This window comes from Leuciscus leuciscus (genome assembly GCF_965113295.1).
Source record: "Leuciscus leuciscus genome assembly, chromosome: 14".
NCBI lineage: Eukaryota > Metazoa > Chordata > Actinopteri > Cypriniformes > Leuciscidae > Leuciscus > Leuciscus leuciscus.
In genome coordinates, this window is record NC_138738.1 from 13,231,378 (window position 1) to 13,257,096 (window position 25,719).

At 38.3% G+C, this 25,719-nt stretch overlaps 1 protein-coding gene across 2 annotated transcripts in view; it reads right to left on the reverse strand.

Annotated features, from left to right (window-relative positions):
- Positions 1 to 500: 500 nt before the first annotated feature.
- Positions 501 to 25,719, reverse strand: part of negr1 (neuronal growth regulator 1) — a 134,010-nt gene continuing 108,791 nt past the window's right edge. For both annotated transcript variants that reach the window (XM_082137405.1, XM_082137406.1), the window contains one exon: positions 501 to 5,325. In XM_082137405.1, the coding sequence (XP_081993531.1) occupies positions 5,225 to 5,325 (101 nt within the window). In that variant the 3' untranslated portion in view covers positions 501 to 5,224. The remainder of the gene's footprint in view (positions 5,326 to 25,719) is intronic.

Here is a 25,719-nt window from a genome sequence, read left to right on the forward strand (position 1 = left end):
AGGCACTCTAGTGTAGCAGGTCATAGACCACTGACATGGAAACTCAAATAGACAGGGATTAACTCTTTAAACTTCAACAGACTCCCCAGTACATTATGTTCCTGATGAGAAACCAAACGAGGATGGCTAGCATGAAAGACAGAAAAAATACTGCTATAGCATGAGGAATGAAAGTACTAAACTATGAAAGCCAGAGAGAAAATTTGAGGAAATTGTCAACTATAGACCAGCATAAGGGTGTAAATGCACTTTAAAGGGTCTATATAGTGCTTGAATAGTTGCTTGCATTTTATTAAGGTGCATTATTGTTCACTGTGGGACGTAGTATTTTGGCATACAACTCTATAGATTCATTTTATTTATCTTAAATTTATTCATATTTATTTCATATGCAATAAAACACACCATCTCATGTTCTTGCTTAATTATATCATATGCAGATGACTATTTCAGGTACAGTGTTTTAAAATAACATTTCATTAAGTATCATGTAAAGCACATTTCACGGTTCCATCACCAACTTCCAACTTTATTAGTATCAAACCACTGCTACAAAATTACATCAAACATGATGAAAATGAACTTGCATACGTGCTATACACAATGTAAGCTTTAAAGTAATTAAAGTATATGATTCTTTTTTTTTCTTGACAAATATCAATATATATCAATGCCACTTAAAGCCATATATGTCATTCCAGTGATCTAGAGCCTAAAATATACAACTATATCCCTGGTGGCTAAAGTATCTCCATACACATGTAAGTAAAGATGACCATTTCAAATTTCTCATCACAGAAATTTCAGCTTCAAGAGTTGAGGAAATAAAAGTACAGCCATCCCAATATGGTTACAATGTCTATTTCACACCAAATTGAACAAAACCAAATAAAATATACCAAAATCAAATAAACATGTATACAAAAGAAACCAAAGCTCACAAAATATTTCTAAAAAGCATTAGTGTAAATTTGGATCATTCTGGCGGGTGTCCTCAATCTGTGCTCAATTACTCAGTAGTAAACCGGTGGTTTCACTGGTGGACTTACTCCACTTCACAAAATAACTGCTTAAGATATGAACGGTTCCAACACAAATAACCCATGCCATTCAAAACAGCTAGCAACAAATTACCAGGCCAACCGACATCTAATGAGACATAACAGTGAATTCAAGAGAATAGTGTGTTTTTATAAAACCCTAGACTTGCGTTCTAAATTGATCCCTTACTTTTTACGTAAACGCTTCTCCCGGTGAGACTCAATTGCCAGTTTCAAACAGAGCTTAGCAAAAGACAGCTGTGTTAAAACCTTAGCATTATCAAAACCACTGCATCAGTGCTTGGCTAACTTATTTTCCAGCTCAGTGAAAATAATGAGCGAGGGGGTTGACAAAACACTTCATGGTGAGAAAAAAAAAAAGCTTTAGAATTCACTCATTCTTGTTTTGGCAGCTACTTTATTATCCAGACAAATATTTTGCCAAGGAATGTTTCTACAGGCTAAGTACAGTCATGGCGGCCGGTTCATTTGTCATCAGTTTCATATCATTTGAAGGTTTAACACAATAGCCGCGAACCAAATGGGCTGCGGTAAGGATTATAGGTTTTTGTTCTTTACGGTGCTCCGTGAAGTCAATTAGAATACTGCAAAACTGCAATTACTGGCAAGCATTTTGAAAAGGACAGAGGTTTATGTAGATTACTGTCAGCCCTGCCAGAGTGCTGCTGGGAGAGTGAGCGCTCACAGCTGGTTAATGCAGCACCCTCCAGCACTCCACAAAATCATCCTCCAGAAACTGACAAAGGCACAGGAAGAATTTTATTAACTGCCAGGTCAGAAGAATCACCTCCCCTGACCGCACACACAGCACTCTCAAACCGACTTTCAAAAGAGTCTGGCCAAGACAGAGATGGAGCTGACAGGTTTTTAATCATTGAAATACCGCCTACCACCCTCATTCTGTCTCGCCAGCAGCTCCGCTCAAGATAGGAGATGAAGTATCTTAAATGTTTGGCTTTTTGGACTGTACACGTGTGGTTACACAACACCGAAAACTTTTCTACACTGACATGTGCTCATAGGATTTATATATATATATATATATATATGAAAAAAAAAATCGAAATTTCTACCTGATACCACACTGTGAGGGATCCAGGAAGGTGTTGGAACTCAAGGGGTCTCCTCAGGCCACAACATAGGCCTACTGTGTTGCTTGCAGTAATTTGAACCCATTCGAAAATAGCATCTGTCTATTGGGTTTTCATGACCACCGGCACCATGCGAGATCTGTCAACAACTAGCGCTTGCCTGACGTGAGCCATTTTGAAACTCATCATTGAATATTAATGCATGTCCAGGAATGTGATTATCAAGTCATTAGATGTTCAGAGTGGAAATTTGCAGCACATTTGCCTGTTATTTACAGACTCTTTTGAAAGGCTGTAACTTTCAGGAGAATTATGCATGCATGAATGCCTCTTGTCTGCTTTTTTTTAGCCTTTTTATCTTGATATCCACTTACGCAGTTTTAATGATGCTTTAATGAGCTCTTTGTTGATGTTTAATTCTCAATATTAATTAAAAGAGCATGTGCTACTTCTACATCTTTACAGAACTCAAAATTGGCAAACGTTTAAAAAAAATTATCAGTTATTAGTTTGGACTGAAATAATCAAATAGGAAGCAAGAAATACTGCGCAACACTGATATTTGTCTGGTATGCTAGTTATGAATGGCAAATGCATGAGGCTTAGACATGGCGTTTGACATGGAATGGCAACAGATCATATCAATTAATACTTTTAAAGGCACATTTTATACAGTACTTGCTTCTAAAGTGGACTCAAAATGAAGTTTACGTCGATATGAAATGCAGCGTATTTACTGTTCAAAGCTACTGATATTAATCTGTGATTATGAAGGTTTGTGGTTATGACAAGCAAGTGCAATGTTACTATTTACATCACAACGGCAAGAGCCAGGCCTTGGTGTGATGACACAGCGATGAATATTTAAACGTCCCTCCGTTTGATCTTTGAGGCTTTCAGGTCTGTAATAAGCAAAGGGACATTAGGTGAAACCTATATGATACTGTGTCTGATACCTCATAATAAAGACTCTTTAGAGAATATATCTGTTGTATGTGTACATGAAATAGTCTGATGACTTTTCCTGTCCTTCAAAATGTATTTTGTGCAAGAAATAATAGACAAAAAGAATGTAAGCTTGTCACGCATTAACCAAATAGCCTAAATATAGCCCATAGGAAAGGACCCAATATTGCGCACTGAGCAGAAATGATTCTGTGATGACTTTCACATGAAAAGAACATTTCATCATAGCTCAACAGACAGGCCTCGTGATGTCCAGTAGTGTGGAACACATTTCATTAAGTCAAAGCAGCCTCGAAAACTGGTTTTGTTCTCAAATGATCAATTTATGGTAAGTGGCCACCTTAACATACATATTAACTTGACATGCAGCACATTTATAATTTCTGCACATCTTAGTATACAACAAGTGTGTGGGAACTAGGGTAGAGGTTAAACTAAACCTAGACACTGGCTCTACCAATAAGATAAAATGAATTCTACTTTCTTCGAATATACACACACGTGACTCGTTTTCTATTATACCGTATGACTGGTTCACACCCTCTGAGTTAAAAGTAGATTATTTGATTACAAATGGTTCTTTTTTCCAACTTCTACTCGTTTGACAAGAATCATCAACAGTTGTGGCATCTAAAATGAAAGACAACATTGTAAACTATGCCATACTGCATACGTATTTTGTAAATTCACATGTTTGGATCCACACTTGTAAGTTTCATATTGTCCCGACAAGGGAAGTGCATATTCTTTTTTTTCTGCTTCCCTATTCAAAACTATTTCACACTGACAGAAGCAAAGCAGGTAATATGTTCATTATAAAAATCCTGTTCAAATGAATCCAACCATAAAACAATCTTCAAAAAAACAAAAAAAACAACAACAACAATGAATCATCATCAGATAAGTTCCATTAGACACTGTCCATAATTTCCTCATTTAATCGAAGTGCACATCAAATATGACCCACTTTCTGCTGTCTTTCCCATCCAGTATGGACTTTGGATCGGCCCATTACATTATTTTGCAAGCTGCCAACTGCTTAATGTCTTTTATGCGCTATTGTTATTTGATATCTTATTTAATATAGCATCAAATGCAACACTGAATTTTTTCCTATTCCTTTTTCATAGTATAGCTCTGATTTTTAAGACCCCCAGGGCAGAAGGGACATATTAATTCACTTTATAACCTTTTGGCCACTTTATGCGTCTCATTTTAATTTTACAATTAAGCTCACAAATAATTTTACAAGATGTAAATTTAAATTGTAAATTTATCTCATACTACATGCATATTTTAATCTCGAGAGTGCAATCTATGATTTTTTTTTTCCTGCAGTAAAACAACTAAATCATGTATTTCTAGAATAACTAGAAAGGCTTATGATCTTACTCTGCATAATTCAGTTAAATGCAATTGGGGTCTCTAGCCCAGAGGTCTAAACCATTGAGGTATGCCTGCAGTTTTGGTCCAGAAAATGAATAATCATATTTCATTGTCAGTGGAAAAACCATGCACATTAGCGTATTAAACTAAAGCTGGTCTTCAGTTGTTCACTTCACCTCTGATTGTATTACTTTTGATATCAATTTCAATATATCTACCTTTGTGTAATCTTAAACAATGTTTCTTGGTTCACTGGATTTAAATGAGCTCACCAAAAAAACGTATTATTTAAACACTTTGCCCGCTTTATGGGTGTGTGAATGATGTACCAGCATGGAGAGCAAGGTGGCACACTAGGGTGTCTTTCCTTTTTCAATAACAAAGACACTAATGTCACACACCTTCACTTTTCCAAAGCGTGATTTTAGCTAATTTGAGAATGTTTGAAGGGGACGATGTGTGCCGATTCACAAAGTGGGAAATCAAGAAAAGAAAAGAAGACAAAAGAAAGAAAACAAACCCCCTAAAACCGCATGTATTTACATGATGACAAACACCACAGAAGAAAATTACCATCCCAACATAAGCAATGCTGATTAAAATCCCTTGCTGCTTTCCAAACACACTGTACCAGATTGGATCCAGCCATCAGCAATGTCAAAGGATCTGTAAATGCTCAAAAGGGTTCTTTACAGTCATTGTGTATGGCCGTCCTCAGGGCTAGTAAACGCTGACGAGAGATGAGAGAGCCAGGATCAGGTACCGGCAGGCCAGCAGGACTTCAGCGCATCCTTTACTTCCATACGGAGCGGTGTTGGGTGCTGTAAACAACAGAGCAGAGACACATGCTGATTAGCAGATTCTCTCTCACTACTGGCAGCAAGTCATAGTCTCAGTCAAGCAGTACCTCCTCCCTTTTCATACGAGCGGAGCTCACGCTGCCTGCCTTCACACTCTCAAATCAAGACTCACGACAAGCTCGGATGCCCGAAGGAGTCCTTCAATAAGACGCCTTGTTTTAAAACCACGTTGGGTACTTAAAAATAAGAGGGCATAACAATTCATCTCAAAGACTTGATAGTATTACCTTTGAGCCTAGAGCACATCAAATCTGTTTTATCTATTAGGAAAATAAATTTGCATGAGATTTATTTTAAAATATATGCAAAAACTTGCTGACATAATGCTTCTAGGTTGTTCTGGGTGGTTGTTATGCAGTTGCTAAGCTGTGCTGAGTGGTTCTTACACATTACTGCGTCCTTTGCTAGGGTGTTCTAGGTAGTTGCCAGGGCATTGCTATGCAGATGCTAAGGTGCACCTAGTCGTTACTGGCACATTGCTATGTGGTTGCAAGGGTATTTTGGATGGTCACCAAAGTACTTTAATTTCTTAGCATGTTGCTATGCCTTATCAAGGGTGTTCTGGGTGGTTACCAGGGAATTGCTATGTAGCTGCTAAGATGCTCTGTTATTAGCAACTTGCTGTATCCTTTGCTAGGTGTTCTAGGTAGTTGCCAGGGCATTGCTATGCAGATGCAAAGGTGCACCAAGTGGATACTGGCACGTTGCTATGTGGGTGCAAGGGTGTTCTGGGAGGTTGCTGAGGTGTTGCTAAGGTACTTTGAATGATATTTAACACATTGCTACAGTATGTGGTTGCCAGGGTGTTGCTATGCAGTTGTTTAGTGGTTTTTGGCACATTGCTACGTGGTTACAAGGGAGGTTTCTGAGGTTTTGCTAAGATGTTCTGAGTGGATTCTTTGCATGTGGCTATGCCATTGGCGTACACAGACCTCCGCTAGGGCAGGGGTGAAATTGCCCTCCGGGGGATGGGGGAGTTGTTCTCCCTCGGTTGATATTGTGTTCCGGGAGGTGTGGGAATGGGTGAGGTAGTTGCCCTCGGTTGAAACCGCGGTTCGGGATATCACTGCAATATGATTTTATACGAGCGATTAAAGAGGCAGGGGCTCAAGCCCCCCCGTGCACGCCACTGTTCTGGGTGGTTGCCAGGGAGTTGCTATGCAGCTGCTAAGGTATTCTGGGTGGTTCTTTGTATGTTGCTATACAGTTGCTCAATGGTCGATAGTAAAAATAAATAAAAGTATTATTCATGTCCGAAGCATGGTACGAGGCAAAATTTTATCTCCAAGTATGAGCAATAGTAATAGTGATGCTTGCCTTAGCAAACGGCACAGATATGCCTGTGCTGACGTTAGGTATGCTCATATTTTCACAGTCAAAACCGATCTCAATGGCAGAAAGCCTTCAGGTCTGTCCCCGAAGCAAAACAACTTGAGTCTAGTACTCAGGAGAGGCGCTTCAGAACAGGTGTGAGAGTGTACAGGCATTCATCTTCATGAGAGTTTTTATTTCACAGCTTTGTTAATGACAGACACTGGCCTACCTAAGGAGATTAGTACATCACACACACACACACACACACACACACACACACACACACACACACACACACACACACACACACACACACACACACACACACACACACACACACACACACACACACACACACACACACGAGATTATGTGTCCTGGCTGGAACTACTGACTTTCTTTTACATCCAGCAATTTTTCCAATGCTTTTGTTGTTTGCAAATACACATCTAATAGAGTCATTATGATATGGATTCATTTGTGGGAACTGTTTTCCCGCATTCAAAACCACAATAAGGCTGAATCACAGCATCAAATGGCACATCTGACAGTAATAAGTATGTTTGTGCATGGAAGGTTGATAAAATAATTGCTTTGAGACAAGTCCTCTCCCGAATTGCAAAAAATGGGAGCACGAAGCTCAGATGAAAAGCCGCACATCCATTTTCGCTTCCATTCCAGCTTTTATGGCTTTAAATTACCAGTGTTGCTTAAAAATATTATACCAAAAAATTACAGCCACGTGCAATGGGAAGCCTAGAATATCAGAAATGGCTATATGAGATAGAAAATGATGCAAATTGTGATGATGAGCGTGAGATGCATGGTCAGGCCGGGGAGGAAACGAGAAGAGCGAACTGCCCTGTACACTGCGGCTTCATTCTGCCTCCATCCAAAGCACCGGATAATGACACAGTTTTTGCTAGGCAGAGAGAGTGGAGCCGGTAACCATGGAAACAGCTCACATCCTGCATTGGCCCCTTTGCCAGAGCCACAGAGTGTGCACGCTACCAGTGGAACAGAATCATTTGGGCTATAGGCACCTGCTGCAGTATCTAACTGTAAGCACCCTTTGTCAAAAAACAAACAAAGCCATATGGCCTGTGAATGGAAAAGGATGAAAGGCTTTGTCCCTACAGTATATTTCTTTCCACCGCCCACATCGGACTTATAGCTACTGTAACGTCAGCGATGATTCAGGGTTGTGCCAGAAACATCCTATCATCTGGCACTAGAAGCAATTAAGAAAAGCACCAATATTACCTGCCTGGCTGCGTTGTGTGAGTTAGGGAGCTGTTTAATATCCCACTGCGTCTAAATCAGTCTGTTGTTGTGACAGTGCAGGTTGTTACTGCACTTGCCATTTTAATTAACTCAAACCCTCCCCACCCAGACACTGGCTTCCTTGTGATTACTCTGCTTTAGGTCTAAAGTGTGTAAATACAGTAAGAAAAGGGGTTATTGCGGTGGCTTTTGCAACAACATGGCGGTCCCAGAGACATATGAGTGAAGTTAGTGCAGGTATTAAGACTGAGATGACATTTCGCACCAAAAAACAATCGGTGGATTAACCATCTAAAGACGGCATATCTTGAGATACAAGAGCATCAATTTCCTCATTAATTTCGGATCAGGAGGTAATCAGTCATGCGCGTCTAAATCATGGTTATACACTCTATCTAAAGCACACAAAACGCCTCGTATGATTATGAAGAGTACACGTATTATAATCCTTCATAATGATCGCCGAGGACACGCGGACAGAAGTTTCCTCAAAGCCTATGTAAAAATGTCCTCGACTCCAATTAAATGAGAGCTCTTCCTCTGTCCTCAATTGTGCATTTGTTTTGGTTGATTTAGTTTACAGATTAAGATTTTTAAGGCATAATGTTGTTGGTGTGACAGTGCAGAATAAAAAGAGGGTCTGTCACCCTATAATCAGCTGCTAGTTTGAGTTCCACCATTCCTTTTAACTGGCACAAGACCCATCGTTAAGCTGCTTAATGAATTTCATCCTTCCATTCAACACTCTCCCTCATTGTGCCGCTCTTATGCTGTGATAAAACAAGTTACAGTTATAATACGACTATTTCCACAGTTTCCATTATTACTGTATTAATATAAAATGGATAGTTTGGTTCTGGCTTCTGATTAGTCAATTCCTACATTTGAATTTAATTAGAGGTAGCAAACAGGAACTAGTAATGACGATAGGGCTACATTTATCATCATGGCTCAAGAAAGCTCTGATTATTTTTCATTTATTAAGAATTTTATTTTTTTGGCCAGCAACTGCTCTCTGGAGGACGAAACCCTCAAGACCCTGTTCTGGATTGGGGCGAACTTCCACAACACACCCACCTCCCAGACACCACCGGACTGACTTGGAGGGAAGCCGTCGTGAGGTGTCTGGAGTGCATACGGTCCCCGATCCAGAACCCAGCCAGACCCAGAGCCCAGCCCGTTCGACGACGCCTAAGCCCCCTGCAGACTGGAAGCTTCCGCCTGCCGCGACGAGTGAGCCTATACCCGAGGATGGGAAGGCGGAACATAACGTCCCCCCAGAGCCGAAGCACCATGGAGAGTCCGACCAGGGGTGTGAGCTGACGTCGCCGTCCATCGCCGTGGAAGTCCTCGGGGAGTTCGAAGGCATGGAAGCGAGCCCCACCCACCCTCCCGCCACTGAGAGTGAGCACCGGCTGGACTTATTGGACAGTTTAATTGAGTGTGGTGAGATCAATTCCCTTTATCCCTGGAACTGAACCTGTATCTGAATCTTCATCAGTCCTATTAATCCCACCCATCCTCCCTCTCCCGCCACCTCTACTAATTGCCATCAAGAACATTTGAGCCGTGGTTCCGCCTCCAGCCTAGTTGCGCTCTGTCCCGCCTCGACCCATCGACCTGGCTCCTGCACCTACGCTCCTTCCTCCCTCGACTACAGCGTCGACCATCGAGCATTCGGCCTCACCGGACTCCCTTGGACCGTCGGCTCCACCTGGGTCGGATATTGCCAAGCCTCAGCTATGGACTTGCGGGCCGTCCTTTGCGGCCCTCCACCCCTTTGGCTTCGGCAAGCTCCACCCTCCCTCAGGCTCCACCTCCACCCTCGGTCGCACCAGCTCATCCTCTGCACTCTGGATCTCCACCTCGAGGGGTCGTCGCTGTGGCTCTGTCGCTATGGCTCTGTCGTGGCCGCCCAGGTCATCAGCGCACCATCACTGCCTCGGACTTCTGTCTGCGTCGCCGTCGATCCTCGCCCTGAATCCATCACCATCAAGATTCCTACTGCCGTCGACTCCGCCTTGGGCATTTGGCATGGCTGAGCTCTGGGTCATTTCCACCTGGCCACTCCTACCCACGTCACCACAATGGATGCTACCTCCTTCTGTCCCGCCCTGGTCGTCATCCTCCATCTGTCTGTCTGCCCCTTCTACCTGCCCCTTGCCACATCCTCGTCCTCCTCCCAAACCACCTCCATCTTCCCTCTATTCCTTCTCTTTCAGTTATCATGGACATTGTTTGTTTTCACGTCACATGCCTTCCTTTGTTTGTATTCCCGCCATTTCTTAGTTACCATGATCACCTCATTATGAGTTAGCCTAATTCTGTTCAGCTGTGTTGCTCGTTACCTAGTTTGTGTTCCTTTAAGTTCTTCCTTTTCAGTCACTTCTTGTCTGTTCACTGTCTTGGTTAGTGTGTGTTGCTACCTGATTGTCTGTTTGCCAGAATTACCATTAAACCTGTCATTTGGGATTTCTTATCTTGGTCTGTGTTTGCCTTCCTGCAACCACCATGACACAACTGAACAAAAGTGACAGTAAAGACATTTATAATGTTACAAAAGATTTCTATTTTAAATACAGTAAATTATGTTCTTTTGAACTTCCTATTCATCGAAGAATCCCCCAAAAAGTATTATGGTTATGCCAAAATGATTAAGCAGCACAACCATTTTCAACATTAATACTAATTCAAAATTTTTTTTGAGCACAAAATCAGTATATTATATTAGAATGATTTCTGAAAGATCATGTGACACTGAAGTAATGAGTAAGGATGCTGAAAATTCAGCTTTATCATCAAAGGAATAAATTACATTTTAAAATATATTAAAATAGAAATCATTTTCATGATTTGCTATCACAACTTTTTATCTTTTGTCAAATCAACTTAGATAACGTGGTTCAAATAACATAATATTTGTAGTTTTTATTTATTAAACCAATCTCCTTCATTGGATTAACAATTTTACATTTTTTATTTCAATGAACTAAAAATTTGAAGGCAACCAGGTCACTTACTTTAAGTAAAACCAACAATACTTTTTCACAGAGCAGTTATTTTAAATTGTAATAATAATAATAATAATACAATAATAATACAATAATAATAATAAATACAATATTACTGCGTTTATTGTGTTTGGTGAGCATATGAGACTTAATAAATGTTACCAACTCTAAATGAATAAGTCAAATAGTCTTGGATTAATTAAGCTTTAAATGTTGGATTGAAAGCCTTGTTCGTAGTTTGCAAAAAAGTTTCTATAAGGATTTATAGGCCTTACAGACAGACATATTTATGGACCAGGGTGAAAGAACACTTAACTTTTCAAAGATGCCATTATGTTTAATTTTCTGTGAGATGTAATTTAGCAAATTCCACATCATGTCATTTCAACTCAAATTCCATTTAACTTTCTGTGAAGCATGACCAATTTCATTCAAATTCAAACTCATGAACTGAAAGAGAGGCAATTCTTAAATTCAGAATTTTGCACAAACCTGATGGCCCTTAGCATCATTAATGTTGGTTTATTATTAAATAAAATAAACCATATTCGACAAACGTAAAGTCAACTGGTTTTGATGTGTACTGTTGTGAAAATTCAGAATCATCACTCCCTAACACAGCACTGGCAGCAGTTTACATGATTAAATGAAAGCAATCATCTCATTGGCGGTTATGTGAGGGTGGCCATATCTCCAGGTAATCTGCACAGACGACGGCTGGCTGCAGCCCTTCTCCCTGGAGGCTAGTCTTCTCTGGCTTCGAGAGAAGGGTTCAATGTCCTTGACCATCAATCAGTGGCCTATTGTTCCCTCTACTGCCTCCAGAGAAAGCCTCTCCACGCAGGCCTAAGCTTCTGCCGAGTCCTTGGCAAACTGGTGTAAATCCCACATCTCCAATCTTGGATTTGACAAATATTCCCTTTAAGTCCTCTTTCAGTGTTTCTGCTCTCCATATGATAAACTACCTAATTCCCTGCCTCATAATAGAACAAACATGAAAAACGTTTTGTTTTCCTCGGCTTGCTTTCGCACAAACATTGAGTCGGTTGGCATCATTATTGCGATGAGTGTACTTGGAGGTTAGAAAACTATCCTTAACTCAAAGGAAGGAAAGCTTTATATATGTATTAGTAGTTAATTTAATAGATTAATTTAGCACAATTAAGCAGCACATTAGGAGTACAATATGACCCTGTTCATGTTGGTCTTGCTTTTATTTATTTTTAGGTAATATTGATACATGTGATATTATCATGTATGTCAATATGCTGTTATATAATCAGGTTTATTAATATGAATTATATTAATATGAATATCATGTAGTAAATTTGATTTGAAAAATTATCGACTGACAACCCTAATTCATATACTTTGGTTTTTATGTGGTACTGGAGTAAAATAAATGCAATGCACAAAGTTCTTTTTGTTTATCCATGAAATCAGCATTTTGCAATGAAACAGTATGAGAAAGAGAGAAAGATTTCTTCATTTATTCATTAGGGCTGTCAATTTAACACATTAATTTAGTATAATTAAGCTGCACAGAATAAGTAAGGGGGTGTTCACACCGTTATTGAATTCAAAAACAGCTGGAAAGAGCGCAAACAAAATGGAATAGAACGCAGGGGTCTCGAGACATGTTTTTCCAAACTGAATTAATTTGAACTTAACAGTCTGAACAGCAAGACAAGACATGACAGATAAAGATGCCAATCTGACTCATGTATGTAGACCAACAATAAAAAAACAGGATGGACGGAACGTGCAAATATGGATTGCTGTGGACTTAAGGCAAGTTATAGGCTTATGTTCAATGATAAGCAAATAAAACAAACAAGTGGTGATATAGTAACCACTTCTAAACTTCACTGAATTTCCTCCGTTTAGTGGCTTTTCTCACACAGACACATGTTTATTCCAATTACATTGTTATACAATTTGATTAATTAATCAGAATATCATGCAACTCATTTGTTTAAAGGTCCTATGACATGCTGCTTTTTGGATGCTTTTATATAGGCCTTAGTGGTCCCCTAATACTGTATCTGAAGTCTCTTTCCTGAAATTTAGCCTTGGTGCAGAATTACAGCCACTACGAGCCAGTCCAACAATGAGCTTTCCTTAGGACGTGCCATTTCTGTGTCTGTAGCTTTAAATGCTAATGAGGAGGAGAGAGGCGAGGCAAGGTGGAGGGTGGGGGTGTGGCCTTGACCAGGCCACGGTACCCTGTGCTAATGTTTACAGTGGATGTATCGCAATGACTCGTAGACACGCAGTCGTTCAAGCTTTCCAGTTTGACCCAGAATCTGATCCGGATTGAGAAGCACCTGAAGAAGTTGCAACTCAGCGGCTACAGCAGGACGTCTCCGAATGGTTAGTTTAAAATATTGTCTCTGGATACGTTACTTTAGTTCTTATGTATGCTGTTACAGTTATTATCATGTAGATAATGCTAGCTTACGTTGTTGGCTTTTCATGTTGCTCTGATTTGCTATCGTTCTAAAGCTGTATTAGCATCTATATCAGTAATCTTTGTAGTTTAGAGAAGACTGTACTCTGGCTCATTTTTAAAGACAAGGTTCTCCATGTCCACGTATACCGAAGTCATGTTACACATAACCCATGATTTACTCCTTAAGATTTACTCAACACCTGCTTGTCCACTCTGTCTCTATCTATCTATCTATCTATCTATCTATCTATCTATCTATCTATCTATCTATCTATCTATCTATCTATCTATCTATCTATCTATCTATCTATCTATCTATCTATCTATCTATCTATCTATCTATCTATCTATAAATAATATCAGCTATAGACACTAACCAGCACCACTATATTAGTCAGACCTCTGCCATTATTAATTGTGCCTAAAAATGACACTTACCATACAAAACTTTGGGAAGTTGTGTCGGCGCATTTACAGAGAAAATAAACTTAACCCACTGGTTCTTCAGAGGCTCAGATGAAGGAACTAAAAAAATACTTTTGTGTTCATTTGTACATCCAAACACTGAGCAACTGCCATGCTTCGCTCATTTGCAAGCCATGATGTCTCTCGAGGAAAAACCAATATCGCGCTCGCACGGTCGTAGCTCATTTTCTCATGGGCGGGCTAAATTCTCTGGGCGGGCAAAGCAGAGAAAGGGGAGGTAACCTTTCCCCGTATGACGACATATAGGGAAGATTACAGATTGGCCCATCTGAGCTTTCATTTTCTCAAAGGCGGAGAAGGATACTCAGGGCTTGGTTTACACCTATCGCCATTTCTAGCCACTGGGGGACCATAGGCAGGCTAGGGGAACTCATATTAATGTTAAAAAAACTCATAAAGTGAAATTTTCAAGCCATGGGACCTGGCCTGGTCCTGGACCTGGTCATTTTGTGAATTTTAATCAATCACTCTATTATTAATTTATGATGGTATTTACGAGGTACTTCAAAAAATACCATGTCCATAAAACATGGTATTTAGTGGCATGGCATTTTTTGAAAGAAAGTGAAAGAAACAAACAATAAGAAAACTGTACAAAGAGTTTCTAACAATGAGAATAAATAATTTTGTGCATATAATAAAAACTCTACGCCTGTAATTACAATGTGAACAGCAATTGGCAGAACAAACACATGGTGAAAGAGCTGCCACTTTGAGTCAAAATTGAATAGCACTTGGAGAAAGTCAAGTGTCTGTGTAACTGTCTGATCAGTTTTGAGTTAATCACCTTGCTACAACTTGAGGTACTGAGGGAGTTTGTTATTTTTCACAAATGTTTATCATGTTTCTGCTGTGATAATGATAATGGGTTTGAAATCCCAAGAATGCATTATCATAAATAGAGCCTAACACTATGTGTGATGGTCTGATGAGATAAAAATTAGCTCATTTTTGATTCTGTGCTGAGTAAACGCTCATTTCAATATTGTACACAGAAGGAGTTCATCTGACATGCTGGAAGTGAATAAGACTCGACTGTGTCTCTTTCTGGCCTTGAGCTTCACCTGAACACCACCAACACAACAGGAACTCTTTTTGATACAAGACTGCAGCAGACAACGCATAAACAACAAAAAGACATTTAATTTTGCTTCCCTTGTGATGCACTTTTCAGCACAGTGGACTTTCTTAAAAAAAGAGACATATTTTGTGTGATACCCATGTGCAGTCTAGTCTACTTTTGAAATCTCAATGATTCTAAACATTCTTTCCCCTCAAAGCACGTTTCATCCTCAGCCTTGCCTGTTCAGAGCAGGGAAGCGTGAAGTTATTGCCTGTAATTGACCCAATGTATCGATTGATCATTGTGCTGCATTTTAAACGCCACTATTTCCAGCACATAATTATGCCTACTGGGTTTTTATTAGATCGCAGTGTGCTAAAGACGTCATCAAGCTCTTTTAGAATCCTCAGGAAAAACAAAAAGGAAACACATCTGTTGTGGAGTAAACATGGGAGATTCAGTGTCTTTGCCTCCTTCATCAACAAGCATCCCATGGGTGGCGTAAATAATGAGTTCCATGAATTGGAGCAGTAACACAAGGCTTCGCTGCTGAATCAGCCAGTGCTGGTATAATCTGTCGATTTGTCCATTCTTCCCCCTCCTCATCATGTAACTAGAGACAACTAATAAAAAAACCCTGCAACTGTGTGTGATTCTCTGTAATACATCTTCACTTCTCAATCATGCTGTATGCTACTGTACTTGGTTACAAATAACATGTCCATTAGCTTTTCACCATTTTTAACCACATCTTTTTTTTGCAGTTCACTTAAACATTTGTGACAATTTTTAAAAGTACAAAAATTCCATGTAGTGTTTAAAAAAATGATGAGGTCAAAAAAATAATCAAAATCAAATAATTATGCACAAATTAGAAAATGTTGTTTAAATGGTTTTAGATTAAGTGTGTGTGTGTGTGTGTGTGTGTGTGTGTGTGTGTGTGCGTGTGTATGTGTGTGTAATTGTGACAGATTTACCCTATGATTTTTATTTATTAAATTAATTATTTTATTTAGCAAGGATTCATTAAAATAATCAAGTGACAGCAAAGACATTTATAATGTAACAAAAGATTACTATTTAAAAAAAAATCTGTTCTTTTGAACTTTCTATTCATCAAAGAATACTGAAAAATGAAAATTAAAGTATCATAGTTTCCATTAAAATATTAAGCAGAACAACTGTTTCCAACACCAATAATAATAACAAGAAATGTTTCATAAGCACCAAATCAGCTGAAGAATCATGTGACACTGAAGACTGGGGTAATGGCTGCTGAAAATTTTAATATTTTTTCTCAATGTTACTGTTTTTACTGTATTTTTTATCAAATAAATGCAGCCTTGGTGAGACTTTCAAAAACATAAAAAAATCTTGCTGACCCCAAACTTTTGAACAGTTTATATATATGTAATGTCAGAGTAGATGACACTCCTGTCACTGCTTGACATTTCAACTACCATTTTATATAAATACTTTTTTTTGTTTATAAAAATAAAAGCAGCATAACATTTAAAGCAACATGTACTGTAATATAAAGCATTTAATATGCAATATAAAATTTCCCTAAGCACAGTCATGCACTAAGCCCAGATAATAAATTATGTTTTATTTATGGTGACTGAAGTTAACATATGCATTGTTGGTAGGGGATTCACTAATTAGCATGTTTTTAAACAGCAGCAGCCCCTTTAAGCCCTGTCTGTGGGCCTGATCATTGCTTTCTTATCATTAGATACTTCAAACTCCAACACATGAAATATGAGTAAATTACATGAGGATGAAACTCAGGACCCTATTGTGCACAGCCCTGGGAAAACACGGATGAAAGCCATAGTGTCCACGAGTAAGCTATATTCAGTCAGTGCACTGGTTGTGTTATGCACTTCTAAGAGAGCAAAGATCACCAGCACAATACTAAAAATCTATTTAATATATGTATTATTCATTTCTATTATTCTCCTCCACTCAGGATGGTTTTTGCAAACAATTCTCACCGCTGCAAGGCAGCACGGGGAAATGGTGCTTTTAGCCACCTAATGCAACAAACCATTACCACAGGCAAACAAACTGTATGCTCAAGATAAGCTAGAAGTTACATTATTTGCTATACATTTGCCTAGTGGTTTTCTCGTGTTTTTATCTGATATCGGACCATTAGAGTGTTTGGAAGCTTTTGGTTCAGACACTGTATCTCAAGAAAGATGAAACGTGGTATGTTAGAGTTATCTATTTCTGAAGCTGTTTGTTTTTATTCAAAATTCATGTAGCCGGGCCTGTAGGCCATATTGATTGACAGGACTGCTAGCACCAGACAGTCTCTACAACAACTACAATGACTCTAACAAACAAGCACTTCCACGCACACAAACCTTCAAATGTTATCACCGTCAAATCCAGTCTATCCTTTCTTCCATTGCTCGATCCTTTCAGGCACTCTGACACTATCTGTGGGACTTACAGCACTGCATAAATACCAAACTCCCCACAGTGACACATGCACTTTAGCTTGATATGGATGCTGTCAAACTCCCATCGCTTCAGGCCAGGAAGTGCTTTATACCTTTGTGTTTGAGCCTTTCTGGAAGGGGTCAAAAATTATTGATCAGCCTTACTTGATGATTCCTGACAAATTAGGCTGGGATATTGACCCTATCTACGACCCCCTCTGGCAGCCGCGGTGCAAATTACATTGCAGTCCTGTCAGAAATACATCCACTGCTGGGAAAAATCAAGACGAGAAACAACACAGAGGCCCTTTACACGAGGCAATTCTGTGGGTGAAAACATTTAAGCTCGCAAGCTGTACATAAACCTTGCATGAAAGAACGCTTAGAAAGAACTAAAATGTGTGTTAAGAATGATTCGTCGTGGATTATCACAGCCAAGGAGGTCTAAAATACTAAAACACTTAAAAAAAGCTTTTGCTTAGCTAGTACCTAGTCTTCTAGAAATATGTGAACATAACATATAGGTAATGTAGCGTAACGTAACATAACATAACATAACATAACATAACATAACATAACATAACATAACATAACATAACATAACATAACATAACATAACATAAAAATGCCACCAAAACAGACAAAAATGCTATCTTCATTTAGCAGATGCTTTTATCCAAAGCAACTTGCAAATGAGGAGAACAATAAAAGCAGCTAAACCAACAAAAGGGCAACAATATGTAAGTGCTGTGACAAGTCCCAGTTAGTCTAGACTCTAGAGCACAGTGCACATAGTAAGTTTTTTTTTTTTATAAATAGAAAAGAAATAGAGTAGAAACAGAAAGTGTTAGTAGACAAAAAAATGCAGCACAAATTCAAGATACTGCCATACTGGGGCAAAAAAATGCCACCAAAATAGACAAAAATGCCCCCCAAATTCAAGCCACTGGGGCAAAAAAAGCCCCTGCACAATTAAACTAAAGCAAGCCTAGGATATGTGCCTTTTGTCCCTAATATATATCCATTAATCGACATTAATATTCAGTACTAAAATCAAGGCCAATAATCATCAATAATTATTTGTCATATGGCAGCTTTATAATGAGTTCTTAATTGTTAAATTTAATTATTTAAAAACTTTATGTAGGCTATTTAAAATTACATTAATCTCATAACATTATGCAATTGTTGTGTAAATATCTTTATACCATGTTTAAACAGCATTAAACAGTCTGTGTAAGTGTAAATAAACATGCCATGTCAGAGGCAGCTTCTGTGTCACCTTGGCTTTTTTTTGTAACTATGTCTTTCGTTGATGTTGAGTAAATTTTACAGGGAACAGACTACAGCAGTCTGATTGATTGACTGATTGATATTTGACATTAAAAAAAACACAAATACATGTAATAAGGAAACTATAAAAAATTCCCATACAAAGGCAGAAAATGCTCCAGCAAATCACTTCCAGGGGGCAAATATTGCCCCTTAGTAGAAAAGTTAATTTCTGACCCTGCATAACATCGTAACATAATCGTAACGTAACATTCTGTATCTGTTTTTATTCTGTCAGAAATCACAGATTTTGATGGCATCTACCAGCAGGGGCTGAGAGGGCCATGCTAACCAGAAAAACCCTGACCCCTTGATCACAGCGACAAGTACCTTAAAGTCATCATTATAACAGATTCTCTTACGTGTAAAGTCATGAAATTCAGTGTTTTTCCAGTATTCATCTGCTTGTCCCACTCCTCTCCGCTTAGAGTCTTATTCCCACATTATGGAGCTGACAAAGCCCTTCGAATAAGTTATGTTCATGAATAAGATTTGTGGTGTTTGAGGTATTGTTAATCTCCAGCGAGCAGCCAAATTGCCTTCTGACAAAAAGCTAATGATGAAATGTTCACAAGCATTTTTGAAAGTGTCAGTTTTCCCATCATAATGAAAATCCAATTTTGTGGTGGTTCACTGTCAATTAATATGCTCTTTCAAAACGGAGGAAGGTAAACCTTCTAGGTATTCGACAGCACCTTTCTCTTGTCAGATTGTCAGGCAATTGTGTAAAATTCAGCCATCCTCTCTTAAAAAAGAATTCTGTTTATTTTAATGGCAGTAACGATTTATAAAGATGCTTCAAAATTGAGACTAAACTTTCCACGTCTCTGTATTTGACATAAGGTCTATATTGTTAGTGGTTACACCATAACTAATTATAAAAATAAGGATGAGTCAAACCACAAAGTGCTTTGAATAGTATTTAAGAATAATTAAATATAAAAATATACCAAAGTCAAGAAATATTATAAATCTTTCTTTATAATATAATAATATGTCTTTCTGAACACGAAAATGATATGAGGTCAACACACACAGTATACGATTATAGTATACATATAAACACCATTAAAAATACTAATGCTACATACATTGTATTTATTGTACATTTACAATGTACAAAGATTGTTGAATTATTAATTCAATGCAAGCCAATATTGAAATTTACCAATTTTTAAATATTCATTGTCCTCAAAAAGACAATCGAATAAAAAAGTGAGGTACTTCCACAGATCTTTTCTTATGATTAAAATCTTTTCTTGATCTGTAAAATAACATTGACTAAGTCTTATAATTTGTCCTGCAGAATAAAACACCAAATCTCACACTCAATCACACATTAATTCACAGTCTAAAATTACACTTCTTTAAAACTAAACCATAAAATAAATATACCTTTAACACTTCAAGAACTCCAAGTCTGTCTTCATTTCAACCTTTTTTTTTCCTGGTCAAGAGAAATTCAGCTAATTGTGAGACAATAAAGCCTCTCGTTGGTCTTATTTGTGGCATGGCCATGAAGAAAAAACTCAGCTAATAGTTACATATTATTGCTGAAGAGAGAGCATGAATGAGGCATCCAAACAAACCCACCACCCACAGGGTTCTTCATTAAAGACATCGAAAGAAACCGATACAAGACAAAAACAAACGATGCTCTTCTCTCAGGTTGATTGAAAAATCCAATTATAGTTATTTGAATAACTGTGATTGAGATTAACCCTTGGAGGTGCCAAAAGTGTAAATGCGGCTGCAGTCAAAATGCCACGCTCTTTGTATCAATAGATTGCGAGTTTATACTGGCACCAAACAATATCTGATATCTGTTTGTAAAATAGTCTCCTAAGCAAAACTGTTTTCCTTCTTCTTTCCCCAGACAGTGAGCGACACCTCTGCCTCAGCGCTCCAAAAGACCTGCTATTCATCCAAAGAATAAACCCACTTCAATCATCGAAATGTCAACAAAGAAAAGAAAGGACACACCATCAAAAACTAATCTTATTGGAAACATGTACAGCCGTTAGAAATAAACAACCCAGGGTAACAAACATATCTCAGGAAATAATAATAAAAAAGTCCCCCCACAAGAACCTCAAAACACACTTTGGTGAGGGAAGTCAAGGTTTTAATACTCCTCTGTTTCACTTTGACGAGAGAGAAACACCAGGGTAACGCTGTAACGCTCTAAAGGTTCTGTGACAGTGTAAGCCTGTTTATCGGTCCAAATGGCGGTCTCCAATAATACGGGGAAGGTTTTTGCGCGTTACTGTCTTTCCTTTTACGCAACACAACAAGATTAAATGAAATACATTTTCTCATATGTATTACATTGTTATTTCATCTGACTCCATAAATGAAAAAGGTTTTAATGATATCTGAGCATTATTAAAAGTGAGCGAATGTTTGGTTATTCTTTTTAACTCTTGACTTATATTTTACCCGTTCATATTAGGAAACTATGTCGCTTTGAGGTCCTCACGCCTTTTCTGTTTAGCGCGGGTCTCACGATCACAAACTTGCCAGTTTCGGTCACTAAACAGAGGTAATTGGCTATATACCTGAGATGGTATATACACCTCGCATTCACGCTTACAAAATCAAAGATATTTTTGTATAGCCCCCTTGGTTGTATACACTTGAATTAAAGTAACATTTTCTTTAGACAGAGGTCATGACCACTACTACAGATATACGTCGACCAACATTACTTCTCTGATAGTAGCTTTGGTTTGGTCATGCCGTGGTTTCCCCTGTACACTTGACTAGAGTAACATTACATAAAACAGAGGTAAGACACACCCAAATGTAGGTTGGTCAAGCAGCATTTTGCTGATCTAAACGGAAACCTATTTCTTGTCTTTACAAACCAAGTACACTTGAATTAGTGCCAAATATTAGTCGTCACTAATCTGACACAGATTTTGCGGTAACATACGATTCCGTTTAATCTACTTGGGAAAACAATTTTAGAGCAAGTCAGAATAAAATCAAATGTAACAATTTATTATGTCAGGTAAATGTATCATGTCAATTTCATAATCAGTTCAAAGATAATCAAATGCTCTGGAATAAAGAGAAAAGATGCAAACCTGACATAAGAAAATGCATGATGATGAGAGTCTCGGCCACTCTCAGCATCACGGGCTAATTTGAGCTACAAATCGCCACGAGCCTTCTTCAGCATCTCCCTAAATACTAGGCAGAAACCTCTTTTCAAATGTAAACATGAGTTCACAGTGGGAATTTGCATTAATCACCGTCCCAGACTTACTAGGGACAGGAGTTGATTTACATGGGGGTATACCAACAGCAGTTAACAAGATATCTCTAAAGTGTCTACACTTTATTACCTTTTGGGTTTACTTCGGTGGGAATGAGACCTTTGTACCAGTCGCACTGAGACATTTCAAATGATACCAAACATGTATAATACTGTATGATAATTGTTGATATTAAACCATATAGATTTTTGGGTGAATTCAGGTATCGTGTCTCGAATAGGGATGGTAATATAGCAAGAGAGTTCTTCCAGTTCCTCCAGTCTTTCAACAGTAAAACACTAGAAAAATTAAAGCAGAGCAAACTCACTAATCCTCTTTTCTCAAAGCAGCTCAGACAAAAGTGTCTGCCAATCCCTCGCATACAAATTAGTGTTGTTAGTGTGGACAAGATGTAAGACGGGACTTATTAATGTCGATTGTTTGACTAGTCTCGTTCTGGCGGGATCCTCAAAAAAAGTGTTTGGAACTTCCGAGGCAACATGGTCTTGGGAATCGCACCTTCAGATCTCTTGTCAAAGAGATCACACTGCTAACTGACCTTAATCTTTCGCACAGCACAGAAAGAGAAAATGACACATCCCAAGGAGATTTTTACATGCCTGCGTGTAGTCTTGATGTAATCTGAGGTGTTTAGAAAATGAAAATGATGAGCCCTTTGGGAGGCATATTTCTTAATTTGAAGTTAAAAATAAAATATGTTTAGAGCTTATGATGATAAAGTTCATATCTGTGATTAAAGAGATCTGATTAAAGAAGTTCCATCTGATGGAAAGAGAGAGAGAGAGAGAGAGAGAGAGAGAGAGAGAGAGAGAGAGAGAGAGAGAGAGAGAGAGAGAGAGAGAGAGAGAGAGAGAGAGAGAGAAAGAGCGAGAGGTAATTGGTTTGATGAAGAAATTAGATCAGTACCTACAGTGGTAAAGCTTACAACACAAAACATCTTCCAATATTTATTACTTAAGCGTATTATTGTGGTAATATCATTTGCATGTTGAAGATTATCTTTTGTAGAGTTGCAGAAATACTGGTTACCAAAACATACCCACATGTATGACATTGGTCAGTCAAACAGTTAGCCACGCCCCAAACTCACAACATTGGTTGAGCCAGTGTTTTGATAATGCTACAGTGTTTACACTTTTCAAGGAAATCAACCGATAAACGGCTTACTTATAGTTGTCCTTCCATATTAAGCTGGGATAGGAGAAAGTATTTTAACATCAAAACAATTACACATATCACCTTTTAAATGGGAACAGCTGCCTGTAAAATTACATTAACGTTCATAATCATGTTAAAAAAACATATGTGCCTGGCTGTGCTCTTGGCATTTAAAAGAAGCTGTGCTCACAGAAATGTACATTTGTACATTATGTAGAAATGCCATTCTAGCTATATCTCTATACATTTTTCTGTCGTTCTCCAAGGCAAAAAAGCACAAAGTATCAGCGTTGACACGAACGCTTAGCGTACGCATACAGCCAAATGCATAGACTTTCAAAGTGTACTTACATCTCTTCAGTATCTTTTTGGACTCTCAAACAATGGGAAGGGGCAACGTTGCCATCTGATTATTGTAAAAAATAATAATAATTAAAAGCACATGTGCGAGCTGAGAGTAAAGAGTGTGTGATTCAAAAAATCTACCTCCATACGTACTATGCTTATGACGCAATTAATGTCACATGCACTGTAGACATACTGTACCCTTGTATATGTTTTAAAAACTGAAGTATACTTTGGTTTTTAAAAGAAACAGTTCAACCAAATATTCCGTTCCTTAGAACAGCTAAAACAAATTTTTTTTTTTTTTTTTTTTTACAGAATGTTGGTCTGTGACTGAAGGTGAGTGGGGCCAGTGTTGTTTGGACCCCAATAACTTTCACTATATGGAGAAAAAAAAATAACTTTAGTTTTTCATCATTGAATGCTTGCATCACTGAATTATTATTTTCCTGTTTCTCACTGTAAAGCTGCTTTGAAACTATCTGACTAGACCTGACTACATCCAATGAAAAAAGAAATTCATTCAGGTTTTGAGGGTGACTAAATAATGCAAGAATTTTCAATTTTGGGTGAACTTTTGCTTTAACGAAATCTATTCTGGGCACAACATGGCTGTAAAGCATGTTTTAACAAGGCTTGTTTGTGGTTCAGGTAAAGTGAACAGGATTTCAGTTTTGCAATGGTGAGTGAGCACGGAAGGCTGGGGTGGCTGGGGCAACTGGCAGAGAGAGAGAGAGAGAGAGAGAGAGAGAGAGAGAGAGAGAGAGAGAGAGAGAGAGAGAGAGAGAGAGAGATGGGGAAAAGGTGAAGAGTGACAGGGGTTTTGCCACATTCAGGTGAGAGCACAACCTGCCACACTGGGATTCAGAGATAATTGGATGGTATAAGAAAAAAATCTAGCCAGAGATTATTCCAGAGGAGAGTGAAATTCTCATATTATAATGACTAGAAAGAAGTTTGACTTTAATAAGACTGTACAAGTCTGTGTAATGAAAGTTTACGCAGTCTGGAATATTTTAATGCAAGTCATGTCAGTGAAGAATGATCTAGATCTAGCTAGTATATTACAAATATCACGTCTTTGTGATAAATCATCTTTGCTTTACCAAAATGGCTCATTAGTAACATTAGAAACAAACAAATGTCACAGTATGGCTAAACAGAAGCTTATTTGCAATAATCGTGCTTTTTACTTTCACATACATTTTTCCCTAATTCTCAGAAGTTGCCTTGTGAACTACGGAGGATTTCTTTTGTTACTGCATCTAAAACAGCTTTTTTTTCACTGGATGCAGGCACTCAATTGTGTATTTCCTAAAACAAAGTGACTTATTCATATATTTTCATTGAGGTCAGTTTAGAATTTCCTTTCAATCAAATTCTCTTCAGCGCTTTAGCTGTCATTTTCCATGCGCTGAAATGGTAATTTAATGAGCCCCAGTGAGGAGCAGATGCAACTGTAGTAAGAAGGACAATAGCTTTATGATGCAACTTTACTGCTCTGCTAACCTCACTAACATGAGAACTGTGAATTGTTCATCCACAAAACCTTGAAAGCATTTTTTCTCTCTGAGAATGGCATTGCCATTAGTGGCTAAAGGAATAATCTTTTGCATAAAAAATTAAGTTTGTTCTTAGTATAGTTAAAAAGCTCTGATCGGTAAATACAGGCTGCGTTTAGATGGCTGAACAAAAAATGCTTTCTGGCAAGAATGACAGGAGCGATTATGTATCTTCACAGCATAACTACTGTATCATCAACAAAGAGCTATCCACTGACACTATCATTCTCATGTCATAAAAACCATTACACACATATTGTAAACTGTGTCAGTGAGAAACAGATTGAGAGTTATTGACTCATCAGAGGTTTTTGCACTCCAGAAAAAAAGGAAAAAGAAAAATGTAAAACACCCTCCAAGTGAGATCCATTAGTTTGCGGCTTGAAATCACGCTGAAAGAACATTATTTCCCCCTTTAGCTTAGCCACATGAAAGAGCAATGAAAACCAACTTCCTAATGACACTCCCTATGACATTATCATTTAAAGACAATCCCATGTGCATCTTAAATTAGTAAGCCATCGTTAGTATGAATTTGAATAACGTTCAAATGTCGAGAAGGAAGGAACACAGACCATGGCCTTTTGCTGTAGGCATGTGGTATAATAATGAGTTTT